This window comes from Caretta caretta, chromosome 20 (assembly GCF_965140235.1).
Source record: "Caretta caretta isolate rCarCar2 chromosome 20, rCarCar1.hap1, whole genome shotgun sequence".
Lineage (NCBI taxonomy): Eukaryota > Metazoa > Chordata > Testudines > Cheloniidae > Caretta > Caretta caretta.
Genome location: NC_134225.1, coordinates 19947392 through 19966254, shown reverse-complemented (window position 1 = coordinate 19966254; position 18863 = coordinate 19947392). Strand labels below are relative to the sequence as shown.

The 18863-nt window shown below is 48.5% G+C and overlaps 1 protein-coding gene across 1 annotated transcript in view; it reads right to left on the bottom strand.

Annotated features, from left to right (window-relative positions):
* The window catches only part of LOC125627805 (complement C3-like), a 56519-nt gene extending 47311 nt beyond the window's left edge, over positions 1–9208 (bottom strand). The window contains exons 1-7 of the mRNA XM_075121786.1: positions 9138–9208; positions 6291–6483; positions 3787–3949; positions 3049–3119; positions 1938–2032; positions 651–733; positions 400–490 (exon numbers count right to left, since the gene is read on the bottom strand). Coding sequence (XP_074977887.1) covers positions 400–490; positions 651–733; positions 1938–2032; positions 3049–3119; positions 3787–3949; positions 6291–6483; positions 9138–9208 — 767 coding nt within the window. The remainder of the gene's footprint in view (positions 1–399; positions 491–650; positions 734–1937; positions 2033–3048; positions 3120–3786; positions 3950–6290; positions 6484–9137) is intronic.
* Between the last annotated feature and the right edge of the window lie 9655 nt (positions 9209–18863).

Sequence of the window (18863 nt, the reverse complement as noted above, 5' to 3'; positions counted from 1 at the left end):
GGCCCAGCTCCTTGGTCGGTCTATATCTCCCATGATCCACCATGGTAAGGAGAAGTGGACCATCATGGCTATGGTGCATCATGGGAGTTTAAGTCCAGCTAGCAAGCCCAGCCCATGGTGAAGAACGGAAAAATGAAGCATCCGAATGGCAAGCCCCATGAGGCACGGCGCCAGCATTTCTGAATCACAAGGTTTTCAGCCAATTTTTTTTTCTCCATTTTTGAACATTGGGTTTTTGGATAAAAAAGAAATTAGAATTTCCCATGGAAAATGGAGACTCTTCATGGGAAAAAAAAAAACATTGAGTGGAAAACATTCCCAAAGTGATGCAAGACTTAGGTTTCTTTCTGCACTAAAACCTATCTTTGTTACCCCAGTCGGCTGATCCCTTCCACCCACCTCGCAGTGATAGAAACCCTGAAGTCTTCATTGCCATCGATGTATAAAAACTTCTCAGCCGGCTCCAATATGACTTCGAAACTCGGCAGCACTGGAGAAACGAGAGGGGAAGAGGAGAATGTTGAGCTTGTAAGAGAAGGTGGGTTGCCAGCAAAGCCTAGCCGAATGGAGAGTCTGCTCCAAGATGGTGTCAGGAGAGTAGAGACAGACCCACTCCCTGAGCCTGGGCCCAGTGGGTGCTGGATTCTTACCGTACTCCTTAACATCAAATTGCGCACTGAAGGTCTGCTGAGGGGAGTCTTCATACCTGGCCGTGATCTTCCAGGTTCCCAGACTGGAGGAAGGAAATAAGAGGGAACACTGAATGCACTTAACACACACATTTCGCAAGGCCCACCTGGCTCACTTGTTTCTCCGGTAATTTTATCGGCCCCATAAGCTAAATCTGAGACATACGTGGAACTCAAGCCGTCTTGAGGGAACCACAGGGAATCTCATACAAGGCATTTTTTTCTGCACCTTGAGGATTGCATGAACCAGAACTAGAGGTAGGTACTTGGAAAAAAACGTTTGATCCACAATCCCCTCAACCTTTGCCGAGCAAGATTTGGGAAGTTTCGATCTAAACTTTGTGGCCAGCACTTGTTTCTACAGTCTGCATGAACCAAAACCCTAAATCCAAACACCCCCAAACTTAAGGAAACTCCGATCCATACCAAAATCAGGCCCCTCACTCACCAGCTCACTGACATAATTTTCAGAGTAGTTGAACATTCATAAATCCCACTGAATGGGAGGTTGGGTGCTCAGCACTTTTGAAAAACAGGCCAATAGGGCCTCACCCTGCCTGCACATACTCTGGAATAAATCAGGAGTAATGGCAAGGAAGTCAGTGCAGCTTCATTTTGGTGACTGTGTTGACTTTTTTATCGATACGTGTCATTGATTTCACTGTGCACACGCATACCAACAAAAACACATTTCCATCGATAATATCGAAATTTACAGATAGGCAAAGCAAGAAAAACACAGCATGATTTAAGGCTTTATACTTGGCGTATTTGGACATCTGATGTTGACAATTTGTGTTTTAATGGCTATAAAGCTTTCACTTTTTTGAATCTCAGTGTCTACTGTCATTAAATAATTATTATCAGACCGCACCACCGTGGTCTGGCCCCCATGTTTTCCCCCACCTGTGAAATTTAAATTGCTAAAACTCAGAATGGGGGACGATAAAAACCCATAATTTAATTTTGCACAACTGAGCATTTCAAGTGATCGAAACTGAAAAAAAAAGGCTTACAAATAAACATGATTATCCATCGAAACGATAAGAAATACAAATCAAATTATGCCAAGACTGGGTATGTGGCAGGAGACTTTGTTTTCTCCACATCACTTGGAAATGCCTGTAGGAGATGATCTAGCTGATGGGCCACACACAGTAACTAGCTCCACATCATCTCTTCTGCTTCTCTGCCCAACTCCTGCAAAGCTCTGCTCTGTCCAGGCATAGTAACATCAGGGCAATCTACCTGACAATCTCCGGCAAGTTGTGGTTCAGGGACAAGATGCCTGATTTCAAGGGGGCGGAGATGAGAATCTGCTTGACAATAATGGAGTCAGGGGTCTGAAAAGTAAACAAGTTAAGAGTTTAGGGAGAAAAATGCTCTCAGTTGCTCTTAACAGCATCATCTGCCACATTTACATTCCTGGGCCAGTGGACGGTTCTCCATACTTCCAACAATAGCATGTAACAATCTGCATTCCACTGATTGGTTTGAATTTCTTAACAAGCCAGAGACCCTGGAAAAACCGACAAATCTCTCCTGACCTTCTGAGATAGCTCAGCGAGGCCACCAAAGAACTCAAGGAAGCAGCTGGGAAGACTGAAGAGCCTCCACGGCAGAATCTTGCAGATGCCAGGCTTAACCCTGAGCTTTCTGCAAACCTTGGAGCTGCCCAAAGGGCTGGGTCACTCTGCCAACCACAGCTGCTCCCCATCTCAAGGCCCCAGCTGGTTATGCTGCTGCTCAGGGCAGAGTGTCAAAGAAAGGGGAAACTGAGTCAAAGAGGAACTGAAGGGACAGGCGTGTTTTCTCCCCTCCCAGCTGGCTGAGGTGAGGGAACCCCCTGGAAATTATTGCCCAGGGCTTTGCAGCTGAGTTACTTTATTTTATGGATCATAAAGCCCAGTGGAAAAGGCCTTAAGAGGACGAACGCCTGTAGCTCTAATCCCTGTTCCTGCCACCACTTTACACGTCCTTCAAAGGGCTCTTTGCAGTGGCTCCTTGTCTTCAGCCTTCCCAGACAATCACCTGCTTGGCTCTTCCCGAAGAACTCCATGCAACTTTCCTCAAGGGTTAACACCACTGCAGAACCACGGGACTTCCCGCGAGAGCTGCCTGGCTGCTGCCCCTGCAAACTTCGTAACCTCCCTCATGACTGGAGGAGAATTTGCACGCCAGAGGTTTGCAAGGAGGGACCTCAGACAATCATTTGATTTTCTCCCGGCCGTACCATGTTGCTGCTACATGCAGGGGTTGTATGCAGCCTCCTCAGACACATTAAATTGCTGCACGTTACCCAGACAAGTGGCTAAACCCACCTATCCCCCCACGGGCTCACTCAGAACAGCGACCTCACCTCAAACTCCACGATCACTGTTTTGGTCACTGGTTCTAGTCTGTGACCCACGGTGAAGATCCGACAGAGGACTGAGAAAATAAAGAGAGAAGAGAGGGACATTGTTAACTGATAAACACCTTGGCCCAGATCCTTAAAGCTACTTAGGTGTCTAAGTCTGATTGAAAACAACGGGAGTTCAGTGCCTAACTCCATGGAGGATCTGAGCCATCAGCCCCCATCAGGGGTTGTTTCACAATAGCCTCTTTCTAAAGTCGGAGATCTCCATGGCTTTTTTCTTTAGGGCGTTGTCTTGCTTTTCTCCCCTGTCCCTAAGTACCAGGTGGGAGGGCTTTGTCATTGCAGGGACCTGTCCTGCTCTGAATGAGCTGGGATTAGCAGCCCGTATTTCACACAGGCTTTGGACGGCTGTCAGATGGGGGCATGTATCTCAGTACAAGATGGAGCTGAACCAGTCACTGGGATTTGAAAAGTTCCATCGCCCATTCTCAATCCCATGGCCTACCCAGTCTTTCGGTATCTAACACTCAATGGGACATCCCAACTGGGACGATGGTGAAGGGTGAAATATTGCAAATTGGTGGTGGCAAAGTCTCTGCTCCAACTGTCCTCCATCTTCAGCCAGACAACAAGCAAAGCCATATGCACAGGATGGACCCCGCAGCGCTGCTGTAGATATGGCATGACATCAGCAGCTCCCACCCCTTCCCATTAGAAGAAACCAGGGGAAGGCAGTACCTGTAGACCCAGGTGTATAGATGGTTTTATCCGTCTGGATAAAGATGTATCCACTGTGGAAATGGACCAGAACCACTTTCTCCAGGGTTTGCCGAGGAAACTTAGCTTGGACCACAACATACTGGTTTTGTCTGGAATCTTTCTTTCTCTCTTTGGTGGGAACCTGCATGAGAAGAAGAGCATGGATAAGTTCTTCCTGCTTTTACTCACCACCACAAGGGATGCTCTACGCAAAAGACCTTTGCAGTGTTAACGATGCTTAGGTTATACATGGAAAGAATCCATAAGAAATCATGGCCTTTTACTAACCTGCTCTACATGCAGTTCCTCCAGCAGCTTACACAGCTGCCAGAAGATGGTGGGTCTCCTCATTGGGGAATGCCCCAGGTGGAGGGGGATTCCCAGGATGACACAGAGTCAGCGTAGGTCACCACCAGTGAGTCAGGCCAGACCATTTGGACAGCCCTGTACCCATTGTCCCATCACCTCCTGTTATATGGAATGTCTGTGAACCAAAGAGCATCCCATGGGTGCCCTGCTGAAGTCAGTTCTACTGCACTGATGTGCTCCCGACTATTCCTACTGTCCTCCCCTAAAACTGTAACATCTTAGAGACCTTCCCTCTGTCCCTCAACTCTCCATTCCTGGCCAGGACTCTGGATCAAGTCAAAACGAGAATCCTGCTCCACCAGGGAACCCCACCCAGAAATGATGCTGTGCCCAGCGCAGATTAGGGACAGGATTTGGCAAGCTCTGAGCAAGTTTCCCAGGCAGTGCAAACACGAGCCCTAGTGCGTATAGTTATGTACCTGACCACACAACCTCGGTGCATTGAACGAAGTAGCTCCCAAGTCAACTGAGACACAAATAATTGGCTTTGACGTGTCAACAGGAATTAAGACCAAGGTATTCACCAAACTCTTGTGACTTTAACCATTTCATTGTCGTCTTTTTTTTTTAATTTGCAATGGAAAATGCCAAAAAATAAACAAAATCATGTCATTTGCATGTTTTGTTCAATACAGGTTCTTGTACCGCCCCCACCACTGCAATACCTGAGTATCTCCCAGCCATGCATTAAGCAACGGAATTAATATCTGTCCAGTGTGGTTTGCTGTTAGATCTCACTGTGATTCAGTTTATCTATTTAAGTTATTATATGGCCCCTATTACCGTGTCAGTATATTATTACCCAAGTGCAATGCGTTTACCCTCACAGCATGTCCCCTCCTGCTCCCCAGCAAAAGAAAGAAGCGCTATTATCAATATTTCACAGATGGGAAAACTGAGGCACAGAGCAACTAAGTGACTTACCCAAGGACTCAGAGAGAGTCTGTGACACAGCTAGAAATCAAACTCAGGTCTTCTGAGTCCTAGGCTAGCACCCTAACCACTCGACCATCCTTCCTCTCAACTTTTTCTTCTACCTCCTAATTTGGAGCACCTAGGGTCACCAGACAGCAAGTATGAAAAATCGGGACAGAGGGTGGGGGGTAATAGGAGCCTATATAAGAAAAAGCCCCAAATATCAGGACTTTCTCTATAAAAACAGGACATCTGATCACCCTAGGGGCACCTCAGTTTTTAGGTCCCCAACAAGAGACCCCCACTGTACTTATCTAACTGGTTAGCTATACGTCCCCCATCACAAATAGATTCATAGATGTTTAACATGATCAGCTAGCTCGTTTGACCTCCTGTATAACTAGGGCCCAACCAAATTCATAGTCTATTCTGGTCACTTTCATGGACCTAGGATTTGAAAATTAGTCAATTTCATGTTCTGGGATGTTTACATCTGAAATTTCAGGGTGTTGTAACTGGGAGTATCCTGACCCAAAATGGATTCATGGGGGGGGGGTCACAAACCTGTTGCAGGGGGGTCATAGGTTTGCCACCCTCACTTCTGCACTGCCCTCAGCTTCCTGCAGCCGCAGGAGGTTCCCAGAGGTGGAGGTGGGTCTGATCTCCCCTGTGCTTCTGGGAGCGCCCCAGCCAGGGGCTCCTAGCTGCTCGTTTTGGCGGGGCTGGGAAGGGACAGGACAGACATGGGTCTGTTCTCCCCCAGAGAGCAGCTGTGCCGGGTAACAGTAAGTCATGTCCCTCCCCAGCCCTGATGGGACTAACAGCTGGAGCCAGGGGCATGGTAGGAGCCCCCAGCTGGGACACCCCCCAGCCCTGCCCCTTCTCCTCCCCTCCAATAGCTAGATTTCACAGAGGAGGTCTGATTTCATGGTCTATGATGCGTTTTTCACGACTGTGAATTTGATAGGGCCCTATGTATAACACAGGCCATAGACTTTGACCCAGCATTTCAAACTCATAACTTCGTGCTGGGCTAGAGTGTCTCTTCTGGAATGACATCCAACCTGGACGGGGTCTGAACGTCTCGGTATTGCAGAGTTGGGGAACCAAAATACTGGAGGCTCCTAAAATGAGTGGGACACTGTTGAAAATTATACCCTTTGTTTCACTGGATGACCGGAGCCTGGGGTTTTACCCACCTTTATTATGGCTGTGCCCATCATCCCATTCACAGGGTTGAGGTTGGTTAGGACCTGGTATAAGATGTATTTCTTATGCGGGAAGTCGTGCACAGTGACTGTAACCGTGATTGGGGCATTGAGGCCATGGGCTTCCACCACAACCTTCTCTTCACTCTCCACCCGCAGGACATTGGGCGTGATCAGGGAGTAGCTGTGAATGGCAAAAAGGTCGATGTGATTAATTCAGTCAGTATTTAAAACCCACTGGTTGCGATTCCCACAACCCGAAGGAGGTTTTATACCAGGCTTGTTTCCACGGTTTATAATTTATTATTTGCTTTACAGCAGCATCTCAAAATCCCAACAGCGACTGACGCATAGTAAAAAACACAGAGTAAGAGACAGCTCCTGCCCCTAGAGGTATATCTACACAGCCACTGAGAGGCATGACTCCCAATTTGGGTAGACTTAGGGCTTGTCTACACTACAGGCTCTACTCCCTGTAGATAATGCACCATCCATTCCTCCATCAACTGAGCCCCATCTACACCGGCAGTTAGGCTGGCTTAACTACACTGCTGCTTAAAGCCCTGGGCAATGTAGCTAGGTTGACGTAAATGTTAAATGTAGACCCAGGCATACAGCTGTTAGCTCTGATTGAGCTGGTGTCTAAAAATTGCAGCAGGGCCACAGTATTCGGGGCCCAAGATGCACGAAGACAAAGTGCACTAAGGAACTGTTAGTACACATTAACAGTGTCCACACAGACAGTTAGTGTGCAGGGGGCTAGTGTGGGGTAGATTTACACTTCGGTTTGCTGTGAACTAACTCTTCATGGAGACAAGCCCTTCCAAGTCCAGTTGACTTTGCCCCTAAATCACCTAGGCTGTCTGGAAAATCCCCCCTCAGGCAATGGAGTTAAATCAGGGTTGCCGTCTTCCAGGTGAAATAACTGACTGATTACATCACCCACGGTGTTGTGAATTCACAAGGAAGTAGGCCTGGGGGGAAATAAAAAGCTTTGCTAAATGTCAGCCAAGTTGTCTGTGTGTCACTCCGGTAGGAAGGGTGACAGGTGATTGGACTTGAGTTTTTCATACCAGATAAAGATCATACGCACACACATGTAGGCGAAAAGTTCAGGACATGATGTGCTCCTGTCCCTACGGAAAACTGCTGTGAGTGGATGTGTCCCCCGGCCTAATCCTGTCATAAAAGACATTGCTGTTGTCACTTTTCTGAAATGGGGTGCCCAGCTGTACACCGATACAGTCGGGGATGCTCTTCCCTGTAAGTCAGTGCTGACCCCAATGCCCCGGCATGGTGCTTGGGGTGCTGCATTGCAACGAGCAAGGTGGTGGCTCGGCAGGGGGTGCTTTCTTCCAACTCTATGCTGATCCTGCTGCCCCAGTTGGAGGCTAGTGCTGTGCTGGTGGGGGCAGGACCGGTTTAACCCACGTGTATTCAGTGCTCTTGCACTGGGCCCCCATCTCAGGGGGTGCCTGTCAACACAGGGGTGGGGAGGGAATGAAGAAAACCTGCCAGATTATTTTATTTGGCCCATCACAGTCCAGCTTGGGGCAGGTGAGCCAATGACACCAGGACGAGGATGAGAACAGAGCCCCCCCCCCCCCCCCCCCCCGACTGGTGTGCTATGGTGAGAGCCAATGGGCCGGAGCAGGGAGTCAGGCCAGCCCCACGGAACAGGAGCCACCACATGGGCTATTGGTCTCACTCTTGGCTGGTCATCTGGCCACCCCAGCACAGACATGAACAGGCCGGGAGGCAGTAACCATGCCAGGCAGCCAGTCACTCAGATGGACAACAGAAGCTTAGCCCCGGGCTCACACTCAAAGTACTTGCCAGGCATAGATCTCGCAGCACTTTACAGAGGTAGGTCAGTGTCGTGATCCCCCTTTCACAGAGGAGGGAGAGGCCGGCACAGAAAAGGGGAGGGACTTCCTTAAGGTCACACAGCCAGTCAGTGACTCAGCTGGGAATAGAACCCAGCAGTTTTGACTCCAAGTCACACCCCCCGGCTCTAACCACTAGGCATCATCCCCCTCCTAGAACCCAGGCATCTCCTCGATATCCCCCCTGTGAGAGTATCAGGTAGAACCAAGGAGCTCCGACTCCCATTCCCATCTTCTGGCCCCTGAGGCACATTCCCTCCAACAGCTGGAAATAGAACCCAGGAGTCCTGACTACCAGTGCAGCGCCCAAGCGGTGGACCACTGTGCTTCGGAAGCCCACCAGCCCCTTGGAAGTGAACTGGGTTCTGGTCTGCCTCATGCACCATAAGCAATTCCCTTAGCCAGTGGAGTTACTCCAGTGTAACTAACTACCCGTTGAAGTCTGTGGAGTTACTCCAGATTTGCACCAGTACACACTGAAAATAGAATTTATTCCCACTGGGTGTCTTGTGGATGTAGAAACTGAGCAAGGAGTTCAAAATATGGCCCTGTAGAAGCTGACTCTGGTTTCTTTTAGGGCCTGATCCAAAGCCCACTGGAGCCAAGGGAAAGACAACCCCACTGATTTCAGTGCATTTCAGGGGGGTGCAACCCCATTGTTTTCAATGGAATTACTCCTTGTCTATACCTGATTCACTTAGATCAAGTGAGGCTCAAAATCCAGTTTATACTTTTTTAAAAATTCCGTCTTCCGAATCCCAAAATTAGCCTTGGAACTGAGCGAGGGAGAAGAGGCTTGGACCAGGTGAGGAAGAGAATTTCTGCAGCCTGTTCCCACTCCACACACAGTAGCAGAGAAGAGAGGAAAATTGAGCTTTGTTTCCATTGGGAGCCATTTAACAAACCCTGGTTAATATCCTCATCACTGTGGCAGAAGCGCGGGGGTACTTACAGTTGGCTGTGAGAAACAGCCAGGAAGTAGAAAGCAAACACGGCCACCAGGTAGAGAGCAGAGCCCCCCATGGTGAGGACAGGAGGGTGAGGAGAAGTAGCTCCTCCTGGGCTATTTATCCTCAGAGTTGCCTGTAAGATGAGCCCTTGTGCAAACAGCTGGGCGGGTTAGTCAGTGACCAGGAGGAGCCCAGGAAACGGGAAAAGTTCAGAACAAAAGATGTTTTCTTCACTCCCTTGACACAAGGGTTTAGTTGTCTTTCCAAGGACTGGAGTTGGAATTAGGGACCTGAGGCTGGGCTTGTGTTTACTCCATGCCAAGGTGCTAGCCACAGATCAGAATGGTGGGGCGCTGATCAATACCACAGTTCAGGCCTAGCATGGAGAATTGGGGCTGGAAGTCAGGACTCCTGGGTTCTGCTACCAGCTGTGAATGAGGAATAGGTTCAAGTGTGTTAAAGCAGTCGGGGCTGGGAGTCAGGACGCTTGGATTATATTCCTGGCTCTGGGAGGGGAGTGGGATCTACTGGGTTACAAGGAGGGGGCAGGCTGAGAATCAGGACTCCTGGATTCTCTTCCTGGATCTCCCTTTTGACCCTCTTTTACCTTGGGCAAGTCCTGGGATGTTTCAGTAGGGAAAGCGGTCCCAGTCCTCAAGGGAGCCCCAGAAGGGTCTATCCCACTCGCTTGGATTGTAAAACCTTTGGGGCAGAAACTGTCTCTTAGGCCAGGACTCCTCTACACTCGATTAGGGAATCTACGCTGCTGATAGCAATGGTGGGAGTGCTAATAAAGACAGGGCACCGGCATGTTCGACCACTCATCATCTACACCTGCTTTGTATGTTTGCACAGCACGTAGCACAAAGAAGGCCTTTGGGTGCTACTGCCAGGTAACATAAAACTGATCAAAGGAAATAATAATGTGGAATTAGCCTCCAGAACTCATTGCCACGTGAGAGGTAATGTCCCCCCTGGGCAGGCTATAATTGTCCACAGTAGAGTTTCTTGCACCTGGCTCTGAAATGTCTGGTAATAGCCATGCTTGGCGATGACCCTATGATCTGATCTGGTGTGGCATTTCCTGTGCCCCTGAAAAATACATCCTGGTTAGCATCTTCAAAGCCATGGAGAGGATTCAGACACATTTTAATGGCGGATGGGTATCAAAATCCCTTTGGTTGCTTTGAAGCTCGAAACAGCAATTTGCACAGGCACCGGGTTAACCTATTGCTTTTCGCCTGCAATAACCCTGTAATCCAGTACCTGGCCTTTTAGAGGTTAACCTCCTTGATGAACCAGACCTTCAGATCTCTGGGCCGGATCCTCCACTGGTATGAACCCCCCTAGCCCCACTGAGATCACTCACCTCAGAGTCTGTTTTTCCCTTCCTCTGGGTAAAAGCAAACCACTGCAAACCAGGGAAGGGTTAATGGGGGAAGGCACCTTATCAGCTGGCTTCCAGTAACAGGTTTCTTTTCCTGGCAGTGGTATTTGGACAGGGCTTCAGTCTGGACAATATCCAAAGACATCCAGTTGCAACATATGTACTTACGGCTAAGCAGCCGACTGGGCTTACCTAACAACGGGTGTCACAAGTCTGAGCGGTAACAATGCCATATGGCTAGCGGGACCAAGGAGGGCTCAGTGGAATGGGAGCGGTGAAAGTAAAAGCAACATGGTGTCATGGCTAAGGCAGTCGCCTGGGACCCAGGAGATCTGAATTCTCTTCCAGGCTCTGCCCCTGACCTGCGGTGTGACCTCTCGCATTGCCTCTGGATGATGAACCTCTGGGACAGAGCCACTGCCCCTTGCTATGTATGACCGGCGCCTAGCATGCTGGGCCCTCGAAGTGCTAATGCTATATGAATAATAAATACAGAGCTGGGCAGATGCTGCCATTATTAGCTACATTTAAAGCCAGACGGCCACATCCTCAGCTGGCGTAAACGACCCTACTTCTATTGACTTCGTTAGAGCAATGCTGGTTTGCAGCAGCCGAGGCGCTGGCCCCAAATCCGGGTGTGAGCCCAACGCGTAAGACTTGAATCTGCTGTAATAATCAGCCTCACCCTTTGTTTTACAAGCAAGATTTTAATTTTTCCATCAGGCTGACAGGGGAGCAAGTTGTGTTCATGGCCTGGTATTATGGTTTCTCCAGCTGAGATCGGGGGCCCACTGTCCTATGCGCTGTACCTACACTCAGCAAGATGCAGTGTCTTCCATAAAGGGTTAATTTATACACTCAGGGTCAGATCACAGGCTGGTCTCAGTGGACTTACTGTATTGAATGAGTATTGAGTACTGAATGGGAACAGACCCTCAGCTGATGTCAAGCCGTTTGCCCTGACTCCCGTCAGTGGAATGACACTGATTTACACTGACAGAGGCAAAATCTAGTCCAAAACGCACAGATTTTCAAGAGACCATTTGATCATCGAGACTGACCTCCTGCAAAGCACAGGCTATTGTATTTCACACAGTTACTCCTGTATTGAGCCCGATAACCGGTGACTGACTAAAGCATATACCTTCCAGAAAGATATCTGGTCTTGATTTGGGGGTGAGTATACAATATCTAATCCATAATCCACACACCAGCCTTGCAAATTTATTTTAACAGGTGGGTAAAATGTCATTAGTTGTCCCATTATCAAAGGGCAAGTAGATTTTGTGCCGTCATGAATGAATATTTGTTATTATTTGTATCACAGCAGTGCCTAGATGCCCCAGCTGAGATCAGTGCTCCGTTGTGCCAGGCGTTGCACAGAAACTTAGTGAGGGACAGCCCCTGCCCCAGCTGAGATCAGGGCCCCATTGTACCAGGTGCTGCACAGATTCATGATGAGAGACTGTTTACAATCTGAATAAGGAAGACAGACAAAGGCTGGACCGTGTCCACTCTGCCTGGCAAATACAATAATTCTCTGACTATTCTAGGACTGGTGGAGGATCAGTGGCCCTGCAATGAAAGGGTTCATCTTGCCCTTTCTGTCCTAACGATGACTTCCCAGCAGTGGAAAGAGGATTATTAAGATAAGAACATAAGAACGGCCATACTGGGTCAGACCAATGGTCCTAGCCCAGTATCCTGTCTTGCGGCAGTGGCCAACGCCAGGTGTTTCAAAGGGAATGAACAAAATAGGGCAATTATCACATGATCCATCCCCTGTCATCCAGTCCCAGCATCTGGCAGTCAGAGGCTTAGGGAGACCCACAACATGGGGTTGCATCCTTGACCATCTTGGCTAATAGCCATTGATGGATCTATCCTCCATGAACTTACCTAGTTCTCTTTTTGAACCCCGTTATAGTTTTGGCCTTCACAACATCCCCTGCCAATGAGTTCCACAGGTTGACTGCATGATGTGTGCAGGACTTCCTTTTAGTTGTTTTACACCTGCTGCCTATTAATTTCATGGGGTGACCCCCTGGTTCTTGTGTTAGGTGAAGGGGTCGATAACACTTCCTTAGTCACTTTCTCCGCACCAGTCCTAATTCTATACACCTCTGTCGTATCCCTCCTTAGTCATCTCTTTCCCAAGATGAAGAGCCCCAGCCTTTTTAATCTCTTCTCATATGGAAGCTTAATCCCTTCATCATTTTTGTTGCCCTTCTCTGTAGCTATTCCATTTCTAATACACCTGTTTTGAGATGGGGCGACCAGAGCTGCAAGCAGAATTCAAGGGGTGTATTTCAACTTATGAAATAAAATATTTGGTTCACTTCAGCCCATACTTCTGAAAGTTCAGGAAGGGAACTCCTGAAAAATGTAATTGGATGTCAGGGGATTAGGTAGGAGTAGTCGTCCAGAATTTCCCAATAACTATTTCTGGGCCCCGTTTCGTAAAGCCTGCACTCAAGTGCACACTAAATTGCTGCTCTACAACACATCAAAACAATGCTCTCAGTGAAATCGGAACAACGATGAAAAGTGAAACGTGAAAACACAAAAGCCAAACAGTGTGACATGGAAAACAGAAATAAACGTCAAATCAGTAACTTTAGCCTGAGGCAGCCCCCAGGAACTGCAGTTTAAGATCTGCACTTTATACTATTTGCCACAAGTTGCTACAGAAAGAACGTAAAAGAAATGCAGTGTGTCCAATATGTGCGATTTGCAGGATTAACGAGCCACCTTGGAGCTGCTCTGGGAAATATCCAGGGACTGCATGCTTCTAGGCACACTTGCTGAATTTCAGACACAAGCTTCTGGAAATTTCACCTTTCACATTGAATAATTTAATATTAGACAGATTCCGATGAACATGGCCCTGACCCTCCAGTCTACAGACAACCTGCGCATGTTATTGAACAAACACATGGGTGGACTGTGATCTCGGCTGGATAAAGAGCTGGGTTCAACACTCAACTGAGGAAGGATTTATTGGGCAACAGGTTCCTGCTGCAATTTGCAAACAAGGGGGAACATGAGAAGGGGAAACCTATGGGGATTTTCAGTGAAAGGCAGTGCCTTAGTACCAGGGGCTAGAAGCTGCTATTACTGTGCTCAGAGTAAAGCTGGAAGAACCCCATTAGCTTTCAGAGGGGTAGCGGTGTTAGTCTGTATCAGCAAAAACAACTAGGAGTCCTTGTGGCACTTTAGAGACAAACAAATTTATTTGGGCATAAGCTTTTGTGGGGTATAACCCACTCCATCAGATGCAAATCTCCTCCCAGTCCTGGGGATAGAACCCAGGTGTCCTGAGTCCCAGTACACACAGTATTCTAACCACTACACTACGCTGCACTCTCCTCTCAGTGCTGGGGATACAACCCAGGAGTTCTGAGTCCCAGTATATAAACCATTCTAACCATTAGACCCCACTCTCCTCCCAGTGCTGGGGATAGGACCCAGCATTTCTGAGTCCCAGCAGAAGGCCGGGCTCTGCAAGGATTCTAAAAATTAATACTGGCCACTCCAGGCTTGTATTAAACTTCCAAGGTTACAGGTTTTCTCTGACCTTGGATTGGTAGATGCTGCCACCACCCAAGTGCAGAACCCTTTTGAGAGCCCAGGAAGGCGCACTTGGGAATTCCTTCTTGTGGGGTACCCTCAAACCCTTTCACCCCCAGCCCGGGGAAGAGTGGAGAAAGAAAAAAAAATCAGCTATTGCCCTTGTTAATTAAACAACATGTGCACAAACCTCTTAAGACACAAAAATTCAGTTCTGTTCTTTAAAAAGGTACATTTTATCTTTTTAAAAAGGGAGAAAATACATCTGGGAACTCAGGCTGTTGCTAGATTTTAAAAGAGCAACTACAAGGATTAAGCACCAAGAATAGCTTTCTTGAGGTCCAGCTTAAAGGTTACAAGCAAAACAAAAGCACCAGGGTTAGCACAGAGGAATCCACAAGCCATAAAGAAATAAAAAGGATAAACCTAATTGTGTCTCCCTAGACATTTCCTGATCTACTTACATATCTGGGGTTTTAAATGAGTAGTTTCTAGGTATGATACTAATAATTTTTCATACCTGGCCCAAGCTTCTTACAGCATAGCTCAGCCCTGTCTGCCTCTCCCTGAGAGAACAACAACAGAACAGACAAAAGGGGAGTTGTTCCAATTTTAAAAAGTTCTATCCTTCCCATTGGCTCTTTTGGCCAGGCGCCCACTCACTTCCTTTTACCTATGCATAGCAGTGAGACTTTTTAACGCTTTACAGGTAAAGCAATTAGAGAACAGCTACAAAGAGGGATTTTATAGCTACTGGCTGTTCATAAAAGGGAGCTACCCCCACCCCTCTTCATTTATCACACAGTATTCTGCGAACCTGTGAGCAGATGGCACCCCCAGCCTCTTCCAAACACATTACACACAGCCAATTTCACTCTCTTCCTGGAAGTTGACTTTATTAGCAAACTAATAACCAGATACCAGGCAGCCGAGGCCAGCTTCCTTTCCCCAGGGTTGACTATTTCTCAGGTACCCCGGTAGGATCGCTGTGTCCCAGGCCGTGCTGACAAAGGGCTCTGTAGATCCTGAGCCCCTGTGAAACTCATAGCTCACACTGGGCACCCCCAAAAACAGAGGCATTCAGAATTAAAGGCTGCTTTTCCTATTTTGGTTCTGAGCACCTTGGCTAATATCACACAGCAAGCCCATGGCAGGAGCAGAACCAGGTGCCCTGCCCCACCCCCTTCTTCTCTAACCATTAAACCATACTCCCATAGCGAGGAGTAGAACCCAGAGCCCTGACCACTCAATCCTCTTCTTAAACCCATAGATCACAGCCCCCTCTTTAAGCTAGAAGTAGAACCCAGGAGTCCTGACCCCCAGTTCCCTTCTCTAACCATTAGATAACCCTACCCTCCCTCAGCTAGCAATAGACCACAGGCCAGTTCTACCCACTTAATCCCACTCTGCCTCCAGAGCTGGAAATAGAACCCAGGAGTCCTGACTCCTTAGTTTTGTGTCTTAACCACAAGATCATCTTTCTTCCCCTTCCTGGTTCTTCCTTGATGTAAAAGGTAAACAAGACCTTAGGGCACAGACGGGTTTATCTTGGCAGGTATGTTCTCTGTGGATTATACAGTGAGCACAGTCATCCCACCCTGCCTCTGTCCCAGCGTCTCTAAGCCTTGACTCTGCTCCCTCCCCTTCACTGCATTGCCAGGGAACTGGCAGCATGTGCAGGTTGTTCAAGGGGTTGTTGTTTGGCTGAATGTTGTTAAAAAGGTTAATTTCCCCTCCAAGTGTCTGAAAGTCATTCTGGAATGGGGGGGGCGGGGGAGGGGCGGCTGTTCCAGACCTCCCAACAGCCCTGGGGTTCATGGGACGGTCCTACTTTGACACCCCCCCAAGTCCCCTCTCCTGGTGGAGTGAACATTTCCTGCATTCTTGATCGCCCAGAGGGGAGGGTCTAAAGGGGCCATTTGCCTTGGGCCCCCAGTTTGAGGGGGCCCCCAAACTCTGTGGCACGGCGACCTGGTGCATGGGTTTGCAGTGCTGCTCAGGTTTGGCCTGCCCGCCCCACGACGCCACCTACGGAGGAGCGGGCGAGCCAAACGTGAGTGGCATTGTGAGCCCCGGTGCTAGGCTGCAACACCACTCACATTTGACCCATCTGCCTCCGTCCAAAGAGGGCGAGTGGGCCAAAAACCCGAGTGGCGCGGCGTCCTGCTTTAGCCACCTGAAATGTTGGGGGGGGGGAGAGTTCTCTGTGCAATACCTAGATAAAACGCGCACACGTTACCAAACCACAGGCACAAGTAGGCAGTGGAATAGACCAGAGAGCTGAAATTGCCCATCCTGCCAATAGAGGGCCTTATCTCCTAGATTAGGGACGGAGGCACTTTGCCAAGAGACGTCCTGTACCCCTGCTATAAATAGAGACCATCAATCCATTGGTCTATTACCTTCCCCCACCATGAAATTCACTAAGATCATCTTCTTAAAGGAGCCTCTTCTGCTTCCTGACTGAGCGGCAGGGACGCTAGCCCCCCTGTATTGAGATCAAGTCAGTGCTGGGGATCCGGGAGCTTCTGCAATTATATATTGACCACTGCCCAGAGGTTAGCTCGCAACAGAAGAGGCATCCGAACAAAAAGCAGATGTTTCTGGGAGAAGTGGCGTCTTCTGGTGCCATGGGAGGATCTGCTGTCTACCTGCTGAGCGTGTTTGCATTCAGCTTATCAGTGGTGTCGCAATGATCAGTGGAGATCATAGTGTATGTGTTAGCGGGGGAATGGTCCCGCTGTTGCGAGGTTACTTTCCTGGCTTATACACTATCCCGGTGGCTAGCTGGCCTGTGAAGGGCTAGAGGCCTGGGGCAAGCCAACCCTAATTACTAAGGGGGCTCACCTGAGCAGGGGTCAGCTTGTTTCCCAGTAAAGAGCTGAGAGCAGCAGGAATGTGGAGAGAGGGGAATTTCTAGGGAAGTGGAGCGTTTTATTCTATGTACGGTTAATCCTACTTCAGTGGGATCAGCTCTGTCGGCTACAGTCTCAAGTTCAACAGAGAGTTATCTCTGATTGTCCTGGATCTAGAGTTCATAGGAACACGTTTAAACCACAGGTAAATAACACCGAAAATACAAGAGCGTCTACCTTTTAGCAGTTTGGTTAACGTTACCAGCAAAGTGATAAATGTCACAGCATGTACAATTCCTAGAGAGAAGTACCATGGACCAGTCATACCTACCGACATACCCCCATCCTCCAAGATGGTGTTAGAGTCGGTTGGCCCCCTCGTGGATTGATCGATACGGGCGTGGTTCCGGCAGGAGGACAGAAGACGCGGGCCAGGGACCCTCGGGATGGCGACGTTCCCCGGGCGCAGGAGCGGTAAGATGATAATGTGTCGTCTTCTTTTCCTTTCGCCCCGGGCACGAAGGGTGTTCTTCGCTGATGCACGAGTGCCCCGGAGACCCGAAACCCCGCACCCGGTCGCTATGGTGGACTGTCCCATCAGCCCGTGATCCCAGGTCTTTCACAGACTCTATGGCGGGGAAACATGGTACGATCCGCAGAAAGGCGGGAAACAGTCTGAGGTGATGGAACCTTGGCGGTCGCCCAGTGGCGGGAAAAACCCGTTCAGTCCAGTTTTATCCAGACCAGGCTGACAGTGTACAGACTCCATCTTGGATTGCCACAGTTTTCAGACTCCATCTTGGATTGCCACAGTGTCCTTAAAATCACTGATCACTGGGTCTGATACCCGCACATAATTTAATAAACCGTGTATAATGAACCAGAGAACAATACAACAGGCCAAACCAAACAGGACCCTGAATTCTATAGGCCATGTAGGTTCTCATTAACGTTGGCGTACCATCTTTATCTTGCGGTTAAGGCACATGTTAGAGACACTATCTGTTGTTACAGCATTTTATTATTTAAATTTAAGACCTTATACCTTCGGAATATTACCAGTTGGTACCTCTTTCCCATAAGTTTTTGGGTTATTTCTCAGTCATGGCCTTGCGCCATCATTTCTTCTCTCCAATGCCTAAAATAGCTAAGCTAAAGTTTTGCAGGCCTCAGTCTACAGGTTCTTGCGTTTCAGCTTGTCTTACTCATGTCTACTACGCAGTTCCCTAAATACTGATCAATCTTATACTTTTATAATCCTACAAATCAACTCCGGTGAACATACAATGAATATATGTAATATAACACATTGATTAATGATAACATCACACAATAAATGGATACTAAACTAAAATCATTGACTGCAGAGACTAGCACAGAGGCTGTAGGGTGACTAGACTCCAGTGCAGCCAGCTGGGACGTGGAGAGTGGGACAACAGGCAGGAAAAGTCTGGGGGTGACCTGATAAAGAGGTGCGCATGGATGCACTTGAGGAAGGACTGGCAAACTTTATTTTGAAATATTTGTTCATTGAATAAACCCAAACCTGAAATAGACTGTGAAAGGGCTTGTGAGTTATTGCAGAAGCCCCTCGAAAGCGGGAAACTGAGGCAGGGGGCTGCCTGCTGGACTGGCTTGAGGCCATGAGGGGATGCGTGGGAGGAGGCCGCCCCACAACAGGGCTGTTGCAATGGGACAGTTCTAAGCACCGAATGTTTGCAAGGGGGAAAGAAGGTGGCCAGAGTTTTGAGTCAGGGGGCTGGGTTACCGCACCAGCTGCCCCAAATTTACCCCTGAAATTGACAAGAAATTCAAAGCCAAAGCTGAAGCCAAGGTAAACATCCCTAATACTCAGGCCCTGATCCTGCAAACGCTCATGTGCTTAACTTTCCAACTCTGACCCGTCCCTCCCCCAG